We start from the raw sequence: 21,392 nt of genomic DNA on the forward strand, positions 1-21,392 counted from the left end.
GGTCTCTTTTCTCTGAAGACTTTGGCTATCACAGCTTGCCGCCTAAAAGGGGATTCACATTCTGATCAAAGGAAGCTGAAGTAGGGGTGGGGAAGGTCCAAGGGGTACAGGGGAGGGATCCCCCCGCTATCAACCAGCACCTCATCCCCCACCCCTGCAATAGTCAGTTTAGGTGGGAACAGAGGGAAATCCCTCAAGTCTTTGAATTCCACTGTATATCCATTCTTTTAGTTCATAAACGTTTGCTGAGTGCCTTTTTGTGCCTAGCAATGGGCTATGTATTAGGGATACCTGGAGTCTAGATTAGGTCTAGATTAGTCTGGACTTCTTAGGCGTCTAGATCAAGCTTGAAAGGAAATTTTAGATTCATCTGTACAATTCTTTCACCTTACTTATGAGAAAATATTGATTCATCTGGCTATCTCACATCTTTCAGGTCTAGGCCTAAAATGCTCTGTCTGCAGGAAGCTGCCCAGATCAGGCTCTTCCAGAGAGGGCTAGAGGTGCCCTTCTGAAATACACCCCAAGGGCATTCTGTTCTTCCCCCATCATGGATACATCCACCTCTAGGATTTGCTTATTTCTCACTAGATTGAGAACTCTCTGAGGGCAGAAGCCACCCTGTCACCTTCGGATCCATAGGTAGTACCTAGTAGCCAACTGTATTTGTAGAATGACTAAGTGATGGGATCAAAGGCCACAGACACGGCAGGTATCAGTCAGAACTAGAACTCAGGGGTCCTAACACTCAGCCCTATGGCTGCTCTTATATTACCCATGCTTCCTCTTGAGAGCCCTTATCTATCTAAATGGCCCCAGCCAGCTAGATCCCAGGAATGGATGCTAATCTCATTGCGGAAAGGAAACAGCAGGTCGGGGGAACTTTCACCTGGACCTCATTCTGCTGCTGCTAAGTCACTTCAGTTGTGTCCGACTCTGTGTGACCCCATAGACGGCAGCCCACCAGGCTCCTCCGTCCCTGGGATTCTCCAGGCAAGAACACTGGAGTGGGTTGCCATTTCCTTCTCCAATGCATGAAAGTGAAAAGTGAAAATGAAGTCGCTCAGTTGTATCCAACTCTTAGTGACCCCATGGACTGCAGCCTTCCAGGCTCCTCCACCCATGGGATTTTCCAGGCAAGAGTACTGGAGTGGAGTGGAACCTCATTGTACTTTCAGATAATTCAGACCCAAAGGGGAGGCTGCAGAGAGGAGAATGCCAAACTGACGACCACCTCCTGTGGCCCTCCAGATTTGGGGTTGGTTTCCTGAATAAGTGGATCCTCTGTAGCTACAAAGGAAGCCAAGGGCCCCCTTCTCCAGCCCTAACTCAGACTAGAAAGGACAGTGGACGTAGGAAAGTGGGCAGAGTAAATACAAAATTCAGTCACTGCGGGTCTAGTCCTTCTTGATCCACAACCTGCCCTGAATACACAGCTGGAGGCAGCACCCTCTGGGGCTTCTGAATCCAGGCTCTGCCAGTTTCTCACCAGTCGTGTGGCCTTGGACAGAATAATACACCCTTCACAGGACTGAACTACTATGAAGATTCAAGGGGAAATGTTCCTTTCTCCCCATTGCATCCCACATTTAGAGGAAAGAGGAAAGCCTATGGATAGTCTCTTTTCACTCTAAATGACACTCACAATGGGGATTCTGGACTAAGGATTCTGCTCCAGACCTTAAAAACCAAGCTCAAAAACCACAGAATGGAAAACTTGAGCCTTTTCCAGTAAGTGGCCTGAGATGACCCCTAAAAATGGTGCACTATTCACTTAACCCAGAAAACCCCACAAAATCATGCAAATCAAGAGGTTCAAATCTTCGTGTTCACTTTAAGAACATTCGTGAAACTGCCCAGGCCATAAAGGGTATGCATATTTGAAAAGCCACCAAGTATCTGAAGGATGTCACTTTAAAGAAGCAATGTTTGCCACTCCGTCTTTACAACGGTGGAGCTAGTAGGTGTGCATAGGCCAAACAGTGGGGCTGGACGCAGGATCAGTGGCCCAAAAAGAGTGCTGAATTTTTACTGCTGCTGCTGCTAAGTCGCTTCAGTTGTGCCCGACTCTGTGCGACCCCATAGACGGCAGCCCACCAGGCTCCTCCGTCCCTGGGATTCTCCAGGCAAGAACACTGGAGTGGGTTGCCATTTCCTTCTCCAATGCAGGAAAGTGAAAAGTGAAAGTGAAGTCACTCAGTCGTGCCCGACTCTTAGCGACCCCATGGACTGCAGCCTACCAGGCTCCTCCGTCCATGGGATTTTCCAGGCAAGAGTACTGGAGTGGGTTGCCATTGTAATGCTTAACTTAAGGGCTTAGATGTAGATGCTCTGGTCATTGAGCAAATCCAAGTGAACAAAGCCCCCAAGATGCGATGCAGGACTTACAGAGCTCACGGTTGGATCAGCCCCTACATGAGCTCTCCATCCCACACTGAGATGATCCTTACTGAAAAAGAACAGATTGTTCCTAAACCAGAAGAGGAGGTTGCACAGAAGAAAAAGATATCCCAGAAGAAACTGAAGAAACAAAAACTTATGGCCTGGGAATAAATGCCACAAAAAATAAATGCAAATAAAAGTAAAAAAAAAAAAAAAGGAAAACTTGAATGGGCAGCTATTTACAAATTAAATAATAGGAGTGTAATATATTTTTAAATGAATGTATGTTTCCCTTTGCTTCTGCCTCCTTCCCTTTCTTCATCAGTTCTACCACATCCTGAGGAACTCACTCAACCTTAGAAGCCTTATTTGCTGAAGAAGTAGGAACTTCCCAGAACTGCATGTCTGGGATACACTTAAGGTTGATCCGACCGAGGGCAGAAGAACTCAGAACCCTGAAACGGCTCTCCCCTAACCCTCTAACTTGAGAGTTTGCTTCCATTCCAATCCATCCCTTATTCCTCCTTATGGTCACAGAGAAGTGGTCGAGTGACTATATGGATTTTGACTTGGGAGAAGCAAATTACTCAGGATGGAGAAATCCTTTGGGGAACAGTATCATTGTCAGTATCATTGTCAGTTTGCCTCTTGCTAACTGAAAACAGCTTGGTGAAAGGTCAACAGGTGGCTCTAGGCAGTACCAAGAGCCTCTGAAAGGCACAGAGCAGTGCAGGGGCTCTCGAAGCTTCTTGGTCCCGGCAGCATCAACCGCAGCCCACCCCGCCCCAGCGGCCTCCCCGCGCGCCCCTTCCGCTGCAAGTCATCCTCGGAGCTCGGGTGGGCGGGACTCCACTGTCACTCTCTCCGCCGCGCAGGAGGAGCCAATGCCAGCGGCCCTGGTCACGCGCTCCGGGCAGCCCGGCCAATGGGCGCCGGGGGGCGTGGTCCTCCCGCGGGCTCCGGGCGTTTATAACCGCTTGCAGCCCCGCGCTGGCTCGCGAACGCAGGTGCAACCGTGGGTTCCCGGGCGGCAGCTGCGCAGGTGTCCGGGTCTTCGGGTGTGCTGTGCCGCCGATCCCGCTCCGCCCGCGCCCGCCGTCTGGCCATGGAGTCCTTGCCTTTTCCCCGGCGCCTCGGCCCTGCGCCCTCGGCCACTGCCGCGCTGGCCGCCGAGCTGGTCCGGCCCCTGGCCGACGGTCTCCTCAAGTCGCCCAAGCCCCTGATGAAGAAGCAGGCGGTGAAGCGGCATCACCACAAGCACAACCTGCGACACCGCTACGAGTTCCTGGAGACCCTGGGCAAGGGGACTTACGGGAAGGTGAAGAAGGCGCGGGAGACCTCCGGGCGCCTGGTGAGTGCGGCGCCCTCAGGGCTCGGCCACGCCTGTGGGGGGGCGGAGGGTGGGCTGGGGCCAGTGCCCTGCTCGGTGGGGTTGCCTGCCTTCAGTCTTCATCTTCGTGTGTGTGTGTGTGTGTGTGTGTGTGTGTGTGCGCGCTGATGGTGTTCTGTGTACATTTGTCTGTCCGTGAGTATAGGGACAATGGTCGTGGACCTGAGAACCCCCCGAACAACTCTTGTCAGCAAGTGATGGTTTCCAAAGTGAGGCAGGGTGAGGAGGCTCCCTAGAGATGAGACTTTAGTGGAATTTTATTTGTAACAGACTATCCAATGTAGTAAGTAGCATGGGAAGAGGCAGTAGAAGGCACTTGATCTTAGGGGGGTAGTGCGTATGTGTAGCCGAATGAATAAAGGAATGAGGCGTCCAGTTCCTCAGTTCAGTTCTGGGAGTTTGGCAGCCCAGGAGACTATGGAGATATCCCTCCCTCCTGAGGGGCGTGGGTGGGTTTGACATTTAGGTCCTTGCCAGCTCTGACATTCAATCAAAGTTTTATTATGATGTGCTTTTAATTCTGGTAAATGTGAAACCAGGCTCTGGTGAAGGATCCACTGTGCCCCAAGGTGCCTTTGGATTTGGGGCCTTTTCAGGGATGTGTCCTGTTCATTTCGGATGTAGGTGTGTATAGGAGTAGTAATCTGTGGGTTGTTTAGTTGTTCAGTCATGTCCAACTCTTTTGTGGCACTATTGACTGTATAGCCCACCAGGCTCCCCTGTCCATGGGACTGTCCAGGCAAGAATACTGGAATGGTTTGCCATTTCAGTCTCCAGGGAATTTTCCCGACCCAGGGATCAAACCCGCATGTCTTGCATTGCAGATGAATTCTTTACTACCGAGTCACTTTAATGTGTGGGACCTTATGCAGTTTATTTTCTCTGCACTTAGTTTCTCCTTTTGCAAAAATGAAGAAAATATGGGCTCCCTCAGAGTTTCTATGAGGACTGAATGAGGTACAAATATGAATTTAAATTGTTTCCTGACAATAGAACCCGCATTGAGAACTGATTTGGAAAGACCAGCCCTAAAAGGATGGCAAGTTTGCAGAAGTTAACAGTGGTTCCCTAACCTGAGCTTAATGTACATTGGAATCACCTGGGTGCTTATTGAAGCCACTTCTCTGGTTCCGCACCAGGAGGATTTCATTCTGAAGATCTGGGATGGGGCCAAATAATCTGTATTTTTTTTTTTTGGCCACACTGTGCAGTATGTGGGATCGGGGATGAACTCGTGTCCCTACAGTGGAAGCATCGAGTCTTAGCCACTGAACCTCCAGAAAGGTCGAAAGTGAAAGTATTAGTGGCTCGGTCGTGTCTGACTCTTCGTGACCCCGTGGACTTGAACCTGCCAAGCTCCTCCGTCCGAGGGATTTTCCAGGCAAGAATACTGGAGTAGGTTGTCATTTCCTTCTCCAGGGGATATTCCCAACCCAGGGATCCAATCCAGGTCTCCTGCATTGCAGGCAGACTCTTTACCATCTGAGCCACCAGACAAGTCCCTAAATAATCTGTATTTTAAGAAGCCTTGTAAAAGCAGGTGGTTTAGGGATTGTTGTACCAAATCCAGTTGGGTGCTGGTTATGAGACGTGCATGTATGCGTGGCCGTGGCTTGCCTATTGGCTGTGGCAGCAAGTCACCTCCCAGATTGTTTGCTTTTGCAGCCAGTAGCTGGTTTGAAATTCAGGAAGTCATTTCATTGGTGAAGGAGAGTGGATGCTGGGGAAAGGGAGTGGATTATGGCCCCATCAATAGAACCGAGTATGTTTTTCCTGCTAACACCTGGCACAGTCCCCAGGTGCCCACTGCCAGGTTACAGCTATTGGGCAATCATGTACTTCCTGACTTTCCTTTTCTTTCTCTTTCTATAAAGTGTGATGGCCCAATAAGCCTCCAGGCTTGAGACTGCTGGACCCAGGCTTTGTTAGGGGCTCAGCTGAAAAATAGCTTCTTGTGGCTTGTGGCTCGTACCTCTTGTTGGGGGGCAGACTGGATTGGGGAGGAATGGGGTGGCCCAGAAACTGAGACTGAAATTCAGAAACCCCATTAAGCTCTTGACCTGGGTCACTGCGTGTGTATGGGTGTGTGTGTGTGTGTAAGAGAGAAAGGGAGAGATCATTGATTCTGGAATGAGATAAACCAGCTTTCAGTTTGCAAACCTCAGTGGCTGTAGGCAGAGATTTCAGCTCTTATTACATCAGAACAGAGAATTCAGAGGTGCTCCCTGGCTTCATGTCTCTTGTCTCCAGGGAGCCAAGATGAGTAGGAATGGGACCTGCTCCCTGATCCATAGATCACCCTGTACTTCTGCTGGCAGTTTGCTCAGGGCCTCCGACCTCCTTGGAGAGCAGATCTACATGCTGCTAAACTCTGGTTTCTCTAAATTCTGGAGGGAAAGCCTCTTCCCCACTGCACCCCACTCCTGCCTCTGCAGTGTCCTCCCTGAAGAAAGACCGACCTGGTGTCCCAGGAGAGGAGTGTGGGAGTAGCCCACGACCTCCCCCAAAATGAACCAAGGTCTTTGGGGAGGACGATCAGAGGAAAGCCTGCTGGGTGACTTCCGTCCCATTCCCAATTCCCAGCCTGTCTGATCGGATTCTCAGGGCCCGATGGGATTGTCTAGGGGGAGGGGCAGGTGGGCAGGACTAAGGGCTACTCCAGGAGGACATTAAAGGAAAAATAAATATTTGCTCTGGATCTTCTAGCTCTGAGTACATTCCTGATATCCACATGACATTTCCTCCTGTGACTCTCCTAGCTCTGACGCCCTCCCCCAGGAAGAAAAGCACCTCCTGGGTGCCTGGAATGGTGGAGTCCACCACAGCTGTTAGGGTGGTCTGCATAGCGTTCTTACCTGCACGAGCAGAGGGGAGTCCCAGGGGAGAGTGATCTGGGCCAGGGGAGCTTCTGTCTCATTTTTATATTGGATTATTGCATGGGATTTCAAAATGTTTGAACACGACCGAGATGGTCTGATCCCTTCACTGACAGATGGGGAAACTGAAGCCCAGGGAGGGCAGGTGACATGTCCTGGGGCTGGTTACTGGCATGCCTGCAACATCGGCTCCTGACTTGACCACCCAGCGCGAGATGACCAGGACTGAGTCTCAGACTGGGAGCTGGCTCTGGGCTGAGCCCGGGCTTGCCTCAGTTTGCTTTGTCATTCCAGCAGCTAGCTCCAACTGCCCTTCCCAGAGCTCCAGGCACACTGAGAGTGGGAAGAGTCTTCGGGAACAACCCGCACCCCTGCGTCCTCACTGCCTGCGCCCAGGGATCCTGAGTGGGTGAACTACACTACATTCGAGGCTTTTGCTTTGTCAGGAAAACTGCTCAGCTCATCATCAGGGTGCAAGCATTCAAAATCCCGGCTCTGCTGCTTCCGAGCCGTGTGACCTCTCTGCGTCTCAGTTTCCTCATCTGTAAAGTGGGGATTATAATGACTCCTACCTCGTGGGGTTCTCCCAGGGTTAAATAAGGTGATGTGCATGTCAGCTGCCACTCATAGTCGTGTTACCCTAGCAGGGCTGGCTTTGTCACGGTCCTCCTCGCCCTCTCCTGGGGAAGGGGGAGTCCCTCCATCCTGGGTCTGTCCTGCCCTGAGGAGGAGAACGGCATGTGCTTGATTTCCTAAGCCCTTTGGTCTCTACCTTGTTCAGAGTCCCAGTCTCTCCTTTAGCCCCTGATCCAGAGAAGGGCTGCCACCTGGCCGCGTGCCAGAGGCCTCTTCTGTGTGATGCTGCCCTCCCAGCGCCTGCTGCACCTGCCTGCTAAGGGGCAGGGAGAGAGACTCTGGTTGCAGGCGACTCCTGTTCTTGGGCTTTGGCCAAGCCGTGCAGGAGGGCTGGGCAGGGAAGCGCTTTGTCTGGCAGAGTGGGCCAGAGGGTGGCAAAGAAGGGGTGGGCACAGCATGGGATTTAGGGGAGGCAGCGCCCCCTCCCCTCAGAACCCATTCCTGGTCCCTGCCAGGTTCTCTGGAAGGCTTGGTGGGATGGTGAGCCACCCCAGGCCTATCCCCACTCTGCCAGCCCAGCCCAGCTTCTCCTCTGTAATCTAAATGGGTCATCCTCCAGCTCCTCAACCTGCCTCCCAGAGGCAGCTGCTCCGTGAAAGGCCAAAAAGGAGTCAAAGATCTTGGCTCCAACTCGGGCTGATAGCTATGACCAGAGATGCCCAGCTTGTAGCCTCTCTCTTGTCATCTGCAGCCAGTACCTGTAGGTCATCTTTTTCTAAGATCTTTCTGCCATCCTCTCCTGAATGCATATGATTCTTGATCTGAGTTCCTATGGGAATTAGAAGGAGAGAAGGCAGTGTTTAACCAATTGACCTCAGCACCCATCTGTCCAACATGTTTGTCTATCTGTAAGTGGGTTGATGGTGGCTGGTGGTGTACAGCCCAGCCCAAGCCAGGGTGTGGGGCATTCCCTTCTCCAGGGGTTAGAGGCAGGCCACAACATCTATAAGGACCTTTTGTCTTCTGAGATGGTAGCTTCTCCACGCAGCAACCTTACATCTTGGATCCTGACAGCCTGGCCTTGTTGAGGAATCTGGGAAGAGTCACCTTTCTGGACTTCAGTGTTTGCCTTTGCAAAATGGGATAGGGAATTAGCCATGCTGCCTTTCAGGCAGGCAGAGCCCCAGAGGCAAGAAAACCACTGGGCTGGTATCAATGGGAATTTTGCTCTGCAGGTTAACACGGTTATGGCATGGGGCCTCTGAATAAGCCCATTATAACAATCCTTGGCCAGCACCTTCCTGGCGTGGAAGCAGGTGGTCCATTTCTGAAGAACCTCATCAGAAAATGCTGGAGTTTAGAAGCGCGCTTAGAGATCCTAGTGTGCAAATTCATGAATAGTTCCTTTCCTTTCTTTCTGGTGTGTTCTCAAACCTTTCTGTCTGCCTGGAAAGCCCTTGTTGCCCCCCTCCAAAAGCCTATGTGCCTTGGCCTGGTAAACCCTACTCTTCCTTCAAGATCTAAAACAAAGTTTTCTCCCAGGGGTGATTGACCTTGCTCCTCCAGGCAAAGCTCTCCAGTGCTCTTGGAGCCCCTGGGTGGGCAGGGATCTCAATCACACTTGACTGGGTCAAGGGCCTTAGTGCAGGGATTGTCCAGTTTTTGTCTGAGTCCAGCACCTACTGTAGTGCCAGACATGTAGTAGGCGTTCAGCAAATGTTTGGAGAATAAATGCCCTTTTATTTTTCAGATGAGGACATTGAAACTAGCCAGACCAGTTAACCAGATCATTTAAGTGACTTGTCTTGAGTTGCATAGCTCCAAAGGGGCAAATAAAGATTAGATACCTGGGCTCTTGGCACCCCTCCACTGATCTAATGTTCACATTTATATTGTCATTATTGTGTTTCAGTTTCCTGGCCCTTCTGAGTAGGGTGGCCACGTAATATAACATCTCAGCCTGAATACTTCGGAGAGTAAAAAGGGCGCTGTTAATTACACGGGATGAACCAGGATTGTCCGTACGCAGGTGGCTTTCCTGCCTCTGGGTGATCCATTCAGCGACTATCTTTCTCTTCCTTTACTCTGGTCACTATATTTTAATTCTAGAGAGTGGTTCCTCAACTATCTTGCACATGAGAACAAAGGTCCCCCGAAATGAGTTCTAGTAAACAAGGTTGACTCCATGCATGCCTCACAAAAAGGGCAGAAAATCTTATTTGGGCACTGGTCCCCTCAGTCCCAGGGATCAGCCCAATGACATAACCAATAAATATTTATTTGTGATTTGTGTTCGCCAGTAAACAATTGTGTTTTCTGTATGCTGAACTCCTTATAAGCCTGAGCTGTTGCTATAGCTCATATGCTTTGACAGGCTCTCCAGCAGTTAGAGGCCTGTCTGGTGGGGCTAGGGTGGGTGGGGGAAGTGCCCAGGCCCACCAGGGCAGTGACACATTGCTCTTCTTATCTGTCACTTGCTTGAGGACTGGTGGGGGCTCAATGACCTAATCTGTTTCCTTCCTGGGAAGTGCCAGCCAAACTGTGGTCTGCTAAGACCTAGCATAGATAATGGGACCAGGGCATGAGCTGGCAGGGGGATGGAGCTGTCCATTGAGGATTAACAACTCTGGTTTTAATCGTAGGCTTCCTGAATGGATTTCAGGGTTCAACTTGTACACCCTCTGCCCATGCAGTGACTCCTCCTAGCACCCTTCAGGGCCCTTTCCTTTTCTGAGACCTCTCTTCTGTTAGTCTTGTCTTTAGAGCTCTGACTCCGCCTACAGTGATTTGCTCATTGTCTATGCTTGTGTGTGCACAGTTCTACATCTGAGCTGTGCCTAGGTTTTGCATATGTATCTTAAATTCTCAAATATTTCTGTTTCAGTATCTAAGTATGTGATTTATATGTGATTTTCCTTTTACATAAGTAGATTCAATTTATGGCCCTTTATCTGAAGAGCTCGGGGTATTACCTGATTTTTAAAACAAAGAATTTAAAGAGAAAAGAACTAGTCCATAATATCTGTCCTTCAGGGGGAGAAAAGGGGTATAGGAGAAGTGATCAGGAACCAGGCTGTCGGTCGAAGCCTGTAGTTGGAGGAGGATTTAAGCCCCTCCCCCGTCCCCACCCCCTGTCCAGTTCTAAGCCAGGGATTTTTCGCTTGGCTCGCTCCTTTGGGTCATTTGGAGCGGGAGGGGTGGAGGGTGTGAGGAGACGCCCGGGGCGCAGCCGGCCCTGCAGCTGCAGCGGGGCCCCTGCGGGGGCGTGGGCAGGAGGCGCCATGGGGACCGCCCCTCGCGCCGCCATTGTCCCCCGGCCGCCCCTCTTTCAGGCTCGCCGGCCCTGGCCCGTTGCTGGGGTGACCGGCCCGGGCATTGTGAGCGCTCCTCTGCCGGATTGCGGCGGTTCCGCATTCCTGGCTGAGGGGACACAGGCCCGCGAGCGCGTCGGAAGCAGGAAGCCTTTGTCTGCCCGGAGCCCTGGGAAGGGGTGGGCGGCCCCGCCCCCGGGCTCCTTTTTCCGGCTCCTTTTGAACCTCGAGGGGCGGCAAACCCTCCTGGGAAATGAACTAGGGGCCGTTTTCCTTGGGTTTCTTACAACTCTCCAGGCTCCGGGGAAGGGGAAGTCTTGTGTCTGCCTCCCGTGCCCTCGCACAGGACCTGTCGGGAACGGTTCACCCTCCCCCGCCCGGCCCCGGTGCCCGCGTTGCATCTCCCATGGCCCGTGGCATTTATACAGTCATCTCACAGAGGCAGAGAAGGAGAGCATGGCAGACATACTCCTTAGTCCAGCCCATTGTTCTCACGGAGCTCCGAGGCCGCGGGAGGACAGCAGAGCCTCGAGGGCCGATTCCCCGACTGCCCACGCTCCACACCCGCGTTTCCTCTGTCACCCTGCTCAGTGTGGCAGGACAGAGGCTCGGGACCCGTCTGTGTCTAAGAGCTATGCTTAAGCGGCTTCTTGGCAGTTCTTTCTCCATTTCCTCTGCCTCACTCCACCCTTCCTGAACCCACTGCAGGTACCAGTCAGAGTTTAATCCTTATATGGCATGATCACCTTTACAGACAAGGTGGCAAAGCCCAGAGGACTCGGTTTAACTGTCTGGTTGTTTGGTGCTGGGGGAGAGACCTTACTATTCATAACTTTTTTGAGTGATCTTTTTGTAAGCTGGGACTTCCCTAGTGGCTCAGACAGTAAAGCATCTGCCTACAATGTGGGAGACCTGGGTTCAATCCCTGGGTCGGGAAGATCCCCTGGAGAAGGAAATGGCAGCCCACTCCAGTACTCTTGCCTGGAGAATCCCATGGACCGAGGAACCTGGTGGGCTACAGTCCATGGGGTTGCACAGAGTCAGACACAACTGAGCGACTTCACTTTTGTATATGGGGTAAGACATAAAATTTACCATTGTTATCATTTTAAGTGTACAATTCAGTATATTCATAGTGCTGCACATCATTACCACTATGCATTTCCAAAACCTTTTCATCATCTCAAATGGAAGCTCAGTATCCACTAGGCAATAACTCCCCATCACCTCCGCACCCCCACCCCAGCAACCAGTCTCCTGCTCTCTGTGCAGTGCGTTTGTCTATCCTAGTTACTCAGATAAGTAGAGTTGTGCAGCGTTTGTCCCTGTGTGTCTGGTTTCTTTCACTGAGCATGCTTTCAGGATTCTTCCGTGTTGGGCATGTATCGGTACTTCATTCTCCTTTGTGGCTGAATAATACTCCATTGTGTGAACATAGCATATTTTGTCTGATCAGTCATCCGTTAATGGGCCTTTGGGTTGTTTCCCACCTTTTAGCTAGAGACTGTTTGTAGCAAAGTTGAGGGCTGTGGTGGAAAAAGTATCAGACGTGGGTCAACAGTGCAAGCCAATCTGTGCCAGTGAGTGCCTGTGTGACGTTGAACAGGAAGGAAACTTAGCCTCTAGGAGCGCGCTTCCTCACCTGGAGATGGGGATGGTGGTGCTTTCCGCGCCTGCCTCTCAGGCTGGTTGAGAGGGCCAGCTCAGTGACAGCAGCAACAAATGGCTACTCAGTGCCTACTGCGTGCCAGGCGCCATGCTCGCCACCCAGTGGGGAGCAAAAGAGGCCCAGTCGTTTCCTCGTGGTGGACCAAGATAAATTTGCTTTGAATCACAAAGCATCGGCCTTACAAGTACAGATTGTAACCTACCGTCTTCACCTATCCATACTCTGAGTGAGGTCATTGATTTATCCTCATTCCTGCTACATAAGCCGCACCCAACCCAGGCAAGAATCTTCGCCAGAGAAGGTTCTCTCTAGCCTCCCTGCTGCCTGACCCAGTGAAGGGTGGAGAGGCTTCTCTGGGTGCAACCTATGGCCTTTGTAGCAGCTGGAGGCAGATCAGCAGGGTCAGGGCTCCCCCAGAGTGTCCTCAGGGATGCCTTTGCCTGCCAGGCCTTCCTCCTCACTCTCCTGTACCTTCTGTTCCCAGGTGGCCATCAAGTCAATCCGGAAAGACAAAATCAAAGATGAGCAAGATCTGATGCATATTCGGCGAGAGATTGAGATCATGTCATCACTCAACCACCCCCACATCATTGCCATCCACGAAGGTACAGAGGCAGAGCATTTGAAGCTGAGAGTGTGTGTGTGTGCACACGCGCAGTCGGAACAGATGACACACAGGAGTAGAAAAAGGCATGGGCTTTAGGCTTGGGCAGGAGCTGGATTTGAAGCCCAGCTGCATGACTTTGGGCAAGTAATTTAATGCAGTCTCTGGGTCTCAGTTCCTCTTTTGTAAAATGAGATAATCTCACCTGCGTCACAAGGTTGTTGCAAAGATCAAATTGAACGTCACCAAGTACTCAGCTCAGGAGAGGAACTCCACAGATTGGAGGCATTTTTGTTCTTAGGTTTTTCGTACTTAAACACTGCCTCCCCAAACCCAGTGAGAGCCTTGGCACTGTGGGGGTAGCTGAAACATACGGAGACCTGCACCTGTCTCCGGCGTGTGGGTGCTCTCTTTCTTTGTGCATCTCAAGAGCCAGGCCCCCTGTCCTCTGAATCATTCCCGCCGTGAGGCTGGTTCCTACCCGTCCTCGTATCTCGCAGCCTCCTCTTATACTGACATCAGTGCCGGCTCTCCCCTCCAGCTGCCCTGCCCCCTGTGACCCAGACAACAACGTGAGCGAGAGGGAAAGACCGGGAACAGCCTCCCACACACTCCTGTCTGCTGGCAGCCTTTCCATGATATCAGTTAGGCAGGAAGCGAGGAATGGCAGGAGCAGCAGGGGGAGGGGGGGCGGCCTGTGGCTCTGCCCTCAGCCTGAATATTCCTGGTGGGAGGAAGAGAGGGCTCCTCTCTCAAGTTCTATTTAGAAGAAGGCTTAAGAGCAGAACCACTGCCATGGTCCCCTGGCCTGAACCTGTCCCATGAGGAACCCAAGCAAGTGGCTGAGAAGGCTAATTGTATGTCTGTGTATATCCCTCCAGGGGAGAGTGGGCAGATGATAGAGTATTGGTTAAGTCAGGTTAAGCTTGGTGGTTGGTGTGTGTGTGTGTGTATTCTTCCCCCCACCAGTATCCCCCATCCCGTATCTCCAGCTAGGTCTGGGAACTATTCTTTGAAGCTTAGGATGTAACTGCTACATATTGCACCTTCAGATTCAGGGGATGTTGGGGCATCATGGTTACTATGTAACTGGCAGAGCTCTCCCAGATCCATCCCCATCCACAGACTTCAAGAGATAGGGACTAAGGAGAAAGCTCCAGTCCTGGGAACTGACCTCTAACATAGCTACTCTCCAGAATGTGCCCTGGCTGGCTCCTGACCCCCAGTTCCGTGGCACAGAGTTTACACACACCCTGCAGGGTTGTAGAGACCCACAGGGTTGGAGTCTCTAGGCAGGCCCCAGAAGTCTGGGCCACGGTGCTCTCCTGGGAAAAAGCACAGTCTTCCTGGCCAGATACCCAACTGCTTGGGAGCTCAGACTTTCCCTGGGAGTAGCTTCCTCTCTCAACTCCTTCTCCCAGGCTAGACAGGAATCGCTCTGGGGTTGGCTGAGCAAGCCAGACTCATAGGACCCGCTTGACACAAAGATGCAATATCACAGACATGCATGTTTTGACACACACCCAGCTGAAGGGCCAGTTTGATGAACCAGCCGTTCCCTGCTTTTCCAGGAGAACAGACAAGGCCTGTGGTGGCAAGCGGGCCGCTCCCACACGTGGAGATGAGCCAGCGGGAATAGGCTGACCGCCAGGAGCCCAGCCAGTCAATTAATTATCAAATATGTATTGATTGTTTCTGTGTACAAGGCCCAAGCCTGAATACTCTGGACGGGAAATCAAAGAAGTTGAGAGTGATGAGTGTCTCAGCTCTCCATGGATTACACACCACTTTCCTATGCTTTTATCCCTCTTCTGATCTTCTGGGTATTATTTTTCAAGTCTATGCGTGAGGATGCTAGTAATAAATAAACAGTGGATACCGTCTGTGGAGTGCTTGCCTGCTTGTCGGGCTCCGCACCAGCTCGCTCAGCCAGCCTGAGAGCTGCCACTTGTTTGTATCTGTTTCTCGCCCCAGCCCTGTGACATTGCTATCATTATCCCTCTTCATATGAGGAAACTGAGGCGCACTGATTGAATAACTTCCCGTGGTCACCCAGCTAGTAAGTGATGGGGCCAGGATTTGAATCCCAAACTTGTGTCCTTCCTGAGGTATCTGAAAGAGATTTGCTGAAGGTCACCAGGCAAAAAAGTACTGAGTTCTGAACCAGGGAGCCTGACTTCTCATTCTTATCCAGTGATGTCCTGGAATTCGTAGGCTAGTTTTAAGAAGGCTCAGAAGCCCGAACTTCCAAGGAGAGGGAGGTGAACCAGTCCTCTTGGCCTGAACTCATTGCTCCTGGAAGGTGCCGGGAGCACCAGCGGGCAGCATCCTACCCCCTTACAGATTCTGGTTTGGGGCCGGGAGGAGGCTGTGGGCCCTGGCGGGAGCGTGCCCTCCGCAGGGCCTGACTCTGCTGCCTCGCTCTGCCCCAGTGTTTGAGAACAGCAGCAGGATTGTGATCGTCATGGAGTACGCCAGCCGGGGCGACCTGTACGACTACCTCAGCGGGCGGCAGCGGCTCAGCGAGCGCGAGGCCAGGCGCTTCTTCCGGCAGATCGTCTCCGCCGTGCGGCACTGCCACCAGGTGAGCCGCGCTGGGCCGGGCTTCCCGACAGGCCCCGCGGCCTGCCAGGACCACACGGGGAGATGGAAGCAAAGGCGAGATGTGCTTCTCCACTCAGGAGTGTTGGCATCTCTGGCTTCATGTGTCTTGGCTGGGGTTGGAAGGACCTGTGGTTTGTTGCACTTGTACCGGTAAAGACGGGCTGCCTGCCTATCTGTGCTTACCCCGCCTTTGCTGCTTCCCCACTGTCTGGACTAGGTCTTCATGTCCGTCTCCCCTGATGGCCTTCCCCTGACCCCTGCCCTCCCTCTTTCAGAACGGGGTTGTCCACCGGGATCTCAAGCTGGAGAATATCCTCTTAGATGCCAATGGAAATATCAAGGTGAGCCTCACTTCTTGTGTAAAACTGCTCCCCCATCCCTCCCCAGACCGTCTACACTGGCCCCAGCTAAGCATCTTTTAGTCTCTAGGAGGTTCCAGGAGGAGTTGAGTCCCGGTAAGGACCTCAGCCATCCTCCATTTCAGCACTTCCTTCTGTGGGTTGAAAACTGCGGCCTCATGATAAGGAGTGTCTTGCACAAGGTCCCATGTCTAGCAAGGTCAGCTGGAACCAGTCTTCTAACTTGCTCAACATCACAGGGTTGAAGGAGTCTAGATCTAGGGTCGGTTGCTGCTCACGGCCTTGGGACTGGCAGGGAGAGGCCGTGGCCTGCGTGTGCCCCAGCTGCACGTGCACACAGAGACGCAGGCATACATACACTCACACGCGTGACGCAGGCACACATACACTCACACGTGTGACGCAGGCACACATACACTCGCACGCATGTGCACTTTAATCTGCCACCATTAAGGAGCCCTTTGGCACCTTTCACCACAGCAAGCACTCCAGCGCCAGCTTCCTGCTTCCTTCTGCTGCTGAATTCCCATGGCTAAGTAGTTAAATTTAGGTCTGAGAAGTTCATGTTGACGTGATAAGCTCGGATCTCAGGGCTGGAAGGGGCAGACAGCAAGAGCCTGCCCTGCAGACACCTGGGAGGGCTCTGACTCTGCACTTGGACCCTCCTCAGAATCTTCCCGAACTCAGGTCACAGCCTCTTCCCCAGTGGCCCCTGACCTGTGCCCTGAGGTGCCCTGAGTTCATTCTCCTTTCCAATTCCCGGAGTAGGTGGGGCTCGCTTTGATGCTGACCAGGGAGGGGGAGGCCAGAGCCAGTAAATGCACACAATCCAGGTAGGCATGAACTTTCCCATCTGTACCAGTCATCTGCCTCGTTATGGGCGTCAGTAGGTAACTGCTTGATAAGAAGCCAATAAAACCCATAAATGAAGGAGCCAGAGTTCATAAACAGCTCCTCCCCACCCTGGGCACACATGACCCTCTGCTGGGGAGGAAGGCTGGGAGCAAAAGGGCATAGGTCTCAGCCTCTGTCTGAGGAGAGCTGGGGGAAGGGTCTCTCTGAGGAGCAAGAAGATGGGCTTGAGGGCCCTCAAACCCTCAGTGTCAGAGGGCTCAGGAGGTCCTGTAAGAAGATTGCTTCTCCTGGGCCATAATGATGGCCCTAATCTTTGCTCTGCCTTCACTGTGGCTTCTCAGATCTCCTGGACTGACCCCAGCCCCACCACCACTTCCCTGCCTGGATGTGGGCCGAGATGAGCCCTTTGCTGGAAAGGCAACCCCAGCCCATGGGGTAACTGTGTTCTGAGGTCCTTGGCATTGACATGAGACGTTGCCTCTCCCCCTCCAACTGAGAGCCGTCTTTCAGTCATTAAGTGGCCATTAGTCCCATCCATGGGTCACAGCTGTGCGAGGAGCTGCAGAAGGGGTCAGGGCAGGTGGTCCATGTGGGGAGCGTATTGACGTGGCAGCATGAGGAGACAGACCTGATGAGCAGGGGCTTCTGTGAGTCATTGGAAATTGTACGGCTTTATGGGAAGAGGAGATCTCAGGGCAATGGAAGGCTTCCAGGAGGAGCCTTCTGGGTTAGTAGAACGTGTGTAGGCAGACTGAGCGTCCCTGGAGTGGAGCGCAGCATGAGCAAAGGGCCTGGGGAACCGTGAGGACTCTGGAGCTCTCCTCACCTCTGCCCAGGCACACCTCATTGACACAGCCTCTGAAGGGCTCTTTCTTCCAGGGCCTGAGCTGTGTTGGTGGTGCCCAGTATGGGGTAGAGGTCATGGGCACTGTTTCCTTCTGGCAGGGCCTGTGTTTCCTTGGAGTCTGGAGAGGGGCAGACCAGGAGCTACAAAACAATCCAGGCCTTGGTGTGACTCTGTCCATGTTTGACCCAATCCTACAGATTGCTGACTTTGGCCTCTCCAACCTCTACCACCAAGGCAAGTTCCTGCAGACGTTCTGTGGGAGCCCCCTCTACGCCTCGCCCGAGATCGTCAATGGAAAGCCCTACACAGGACCAGAGGTGAGTACCTGGCCTCCTCCTAATCTCTTGGCTTAGACCTTGAGAGAGGGATGAGCTGATTTTCTAATGATTCCCTTTCTCAGACTGCAAGACTCACTTCCCCGCCAGAGCAGTGTCCAGCCAGTTCTGTAGCTGGGAGTAGCAAAACTGGCATGAGAGCTTAAGTCCTCTGACCCCTGACAGCGTGGCTCGGTGCTCCTCACCTTCTGCATTCCCGTTGCCTCTGCTAGCCCCCAGCCAGCCTCCCCAAGCAGAGGCAGGTGACACCTCTCTCCGTTACTCCCAGTCCCGTCTACAGTATGGCCCTCTCGGCCCCTGGGTACTAGAAGGAGATGGTCCCTAGATGTTCCGGGCTCTGGGATCCCCTCTGTGGGTACTGAAGGGGAGCCTGGAGCCATTCGCCCTGCAGCATGAGGACCTCCTGGCTGACCCCGTCCCTCCCTCAGGTGGACAGCTGGTCCCTGGGCGTTCTCCTCTACATCCTGGTGCACGGCTCCATGCCTTTTGACGGGCAGGACCACAAGACACTGGTGAAACAGATCAGCAACGGGGCCTACCGGCAGCCTCCTAAACCCTCTGGTGAGTGAGGGATGTGGGTGTCCTCATCCAGACCCTGGGTGTCCTTTGCTAATTCCTGGTGCAAGAATTAAACAGTGACAGTAAAGTGAAGCTTCCCTGGTGGCTCAGACTGTAAAGAATTTGCCTGCAAAGCTGGAGACTGGGGTTCGATCCCTGGGTCTGAAAGATCCGCTGGAGAAGGGAATGGCAACCCACTCCAGCATTCTTTCCTGGAGAATTCCATGGACTGAGGGAATTATCTGCAATTGCAGCCTGGTGGGCTACAGTCCATGGGGTTGCAAAGAGTCAGACGTGACTGAGCGATTTTCACTTTCACTTTCTAAGTGAAGACGGCAACCCAGTGTAGATGAAGGTGCCTTCCACCCCACCTCCTGCTCTCATCTCTCTGCCTCCTGTGTCTGTGACCTGCAAGGAAGGAAGGGCTGAGTCTTCCTTTACGGGCATGCTTATTTGGGACGTGCGTCCTAAAGCCTAGTTTAGATCCTATCTGCCACAGTTGTCTCATTTCCTACTGCGTTTGTCCTTAGAAATCTTTTTGTCCTTCTGTGTACGATGTATAAGGTGAGAAGAAGGGTGTGAGGGCCTTGGTTTACTCTTGAGCAGCGCAGCCCCACCCCCAGAGGCCTGCATTTCACGGGAGCAAAGGAGCAGACATGTAAACATGGCTGCGGGCCTGGAGACTGGGGAGCCCGCCTGGGGGCACAGCTGACCTGGGGGGGAGCCCCGTCTTAGCATCCATGGGGGGCGCCAGAAGGGACGCTGCGGGTGCCCGAGCTCGTGGCTACGGAGCTGAAGCCTCTCTCTCCCCTTCTAGATGCCTGTGGCCTGATCCGGTGGCTGTTGATGGTGAACCCTACCCGCCGGGCCACCCTGGAGGACGTGGCCAGCCACTGGTGGCTCAACTGGGGCTACACCACCCGTGTCGGGGAGCAGGGGGCCCCGCACGAGGGCGGGCACCCCGGCAGCGACCCCGGCCGGACCTCCGTGGCGCAGTGGCTCTGGCGCTCCTCCCGCCCCCTCCTGGAGAACGGCGCCAAGGTCTGCAGCTTCCTGAAACAGCAGGCGCCGGGCGGCAGGGCCCTCGCCCCTGACCTGGAGCGCCAGCACTCGCTCAAGAAGTCCCGCAAGGAGAACGACATGGCCCAGACCTTCCAGGGGGCCCCGGCCACTGATGCCTCCCCTCGCCCTGGGAAGGGCGGCCTCAAGCTGCCGAAAAGCATTCTCAAGAAGAAGACGTCAAATCCCGCAGAGGGGGCGAGGCAGGGCCCTGAGCCCGGCCCCAGCCCCGCCAACCCAGGCCAGGCCGGCCCGCTGCTCCCCAAGAAGGGGATCCTCAAGAAGGCGCGCCAGCGGGAGTCCGGCTACTACTCCTCGCCTGAGCCCAGTGAGTCTGGGGAGCTCTTGGATGCGGGGGACGTGTTTGTGAGTGGGGATACGGATGCCGGGAACGTGTTTGTGAGTGGGGATACCGTGGAGCACAAGCCCCCTCCAGCCTCGGGGCGGCTGCCGCATCGCAAGGGCATTCTCAAACACAACGGCAAGTTCTCGCACGCGGCTCTGGAGCACACAGCGCCCACCACCTTCGGCTCTTTGGATGAACTGGCCTCCCCACACCCTCCAGCCAGGGCCAGCCGCCCCTCAGGGGCCGTGAGTGAGGATAGCATCCTGTCCTCTGAGTCCTTTGACCAGCTGGACTTGCCCGAACGGCTCCCAGAGCCCCCACTGCGGGGCTCTGTGTCTGTGGACAACCTCCTGGGGCTGGAGGCACCCCCGTCGGAGGGCCCCGGAAGCCGAGGCCTGAGGCGCTGGAGGCAGGACCTGCTGGGGACTAGCTGCTTTTCCCTGCTGGACTGCCCGGAGGGGACAGAGGACGGCCAGCAGGGACTGAGGGTCTGCTCGGAGCTCAGCTGAAGGGGGGTGCATTGCCCATGTGGGCAGGCTTTGAGATGCAGCTGGATGCACCCTGAGGGGGAGACTGCCTTCTTCCCTGCCTCCCAGGACCCGCATCCCAGCCCAGAAGGCTGAGGTGGCTTCAGTTGAGCCCTGGGGAGGGCTGGATGTGGGCAGTGGGCAAGTGAAGTGCGTTGAGGGTTCAATGTCTTCAGCCCCGTGGAACCAAGAAGGTAGCCCTAGAGGGGAAATGAGTAGAGAAGCAGCGAAGAAGGCCCGTGGCCGAGTCTAGGTTGCCTGTTAATTTCCAGGTTGCCTTGCTCATTGCCCCCTCTTAGGGGGTCGATGCCTTCTTCTTGAGAATGCCTTTGGCAGCTTGAGGCCACCCTTACCAGGACGAGGGGCGGCATCCCCCTGGAGGGTCTGGGCTGTGTAGTTCTTACTCCTGGACTTCTTAAACAAAGGCTGGCGCCGCAGCCACTGAGCCACGGAGGCCCAGCCAGGGTTGCTGCCGGGTGCCCACCTGTGTGTGGGCACAGGGTTGCCTGTGCCCTCCCCATAGTAGGGCTGCAGAGAGCTGGAAAGAGCACTCTATTAGTGCCTAGCTCCTGTAAAGAGTAAGTTTGTGTGTGATGCCATCCTGCCAAGGTGGGGCTAGAAGCTCTTCATTCACATACACATTCTCATCTCCACCAACTGTTGCAGGAAGGGGGACCCCTTTCAGGGCTCGAAACTGGGCTCTTGTCTAACACTCGGAAATGAATTGTCCGAGGAGACGCGCTGACAAAGCAAGAGATTTTATTGGGAAAGGGCACCCGGGTGGAGAGCAGGAGGGTAAGGGAACCCAGGAGAGCTGCTCTGCCACGTGGCTCGCAGTCTCGGGTTTTACGGTGATGGGGTTAGTTTCCGGGTTGCCCTTGGCCAGTCATTCTGACTCAAGAGTCCTTCCTGGTGGTGCACGTCTTGTTCAGCCAAGGTGGATGCCAGAGAGAAGGATTCTGGGAGGTGGTGGGACAGGTGGTGTCTCCTTTTGACCTTTCCTGAACTCTGCCAGTTGGTGGAGGCTTATTAGCTCCGTGTTCCTTACCAGGACCTCCTGTAAAACAACTCATGCAAATGGTCACTATGGTGCC

General features: G+C 53.7%; 1 protein-coding gene across 1 annotated transcript; it reads left to right on the forward strand.

Annotated features, from left to right (window-relative positions):
- The first annotated feature begins 3,362 nt into the window (after window positions 1-3,362).
- Window positions 3,363-21,080, forward strand: NUAK2 (NUAK family kinase 2). Its single transcript, XM_006062264.4, has 7 exons — window positions 3,363-3,733; window positions 12,689-12,809; window positions 15,241-15,392; window positions 15,688-15,753; window positions 17,671-17,790; window positions 18,237-18,369; window positions 19,184-21,080. Exons 1-7 carry the CDS (start codon window positions 3,488-3,490, stop codon window positions 20,278-20,280), a joined length of 1,935 nt encoding a protein of 644 aa, XP_006062326.4. The 5' UTR covers window positions 3,363-3,487; the 3' UTR covers window positions 20,281-21,080.
- Window positions 21,081-21,392: the final 312 nt, after the last annotated feature.

The sequence above is a fragment of the Bubalus bubalis genome, chromosome 5 (assembly GCF_019923935.1).
Source record: "Bubalus bubalis isolate 160015118507 breed Murrah chromosome 5, NDDB_SH_1, whole genome shotgun sequence".
NCBI lineage: Eukaryota > Metazoa > Chordata > Mammalia > Artiodactyla > Bovidae > Bubalus > Bubalus bubalis.

Bases quoted from the DNA above. Each gene is read 5' to 3' on its own strand.
- NUAK2 (XM_006062264.4), top strand. From the start codon at position 3,488: ATGGAGTCCTTGCCTTTTCCCCGGCGCCTCGGCCCTGCGCCCTCGGCC. The intron at 3,734-12,688 runs GTGAGTGCGGCG...TTCTGTTCCCAG, and splicing joins GGGAGACCTCCGGGCGCCTG to GTGGCCATCAAGTCAATCCG. The intron at 17,791-18,236 runs GTGAGTACCTGG...TCCCTCCCTCAG, and splicing joins AGCCCTACACAGGACCAGAG to GTGGACAGCTGGTCCCTGGG.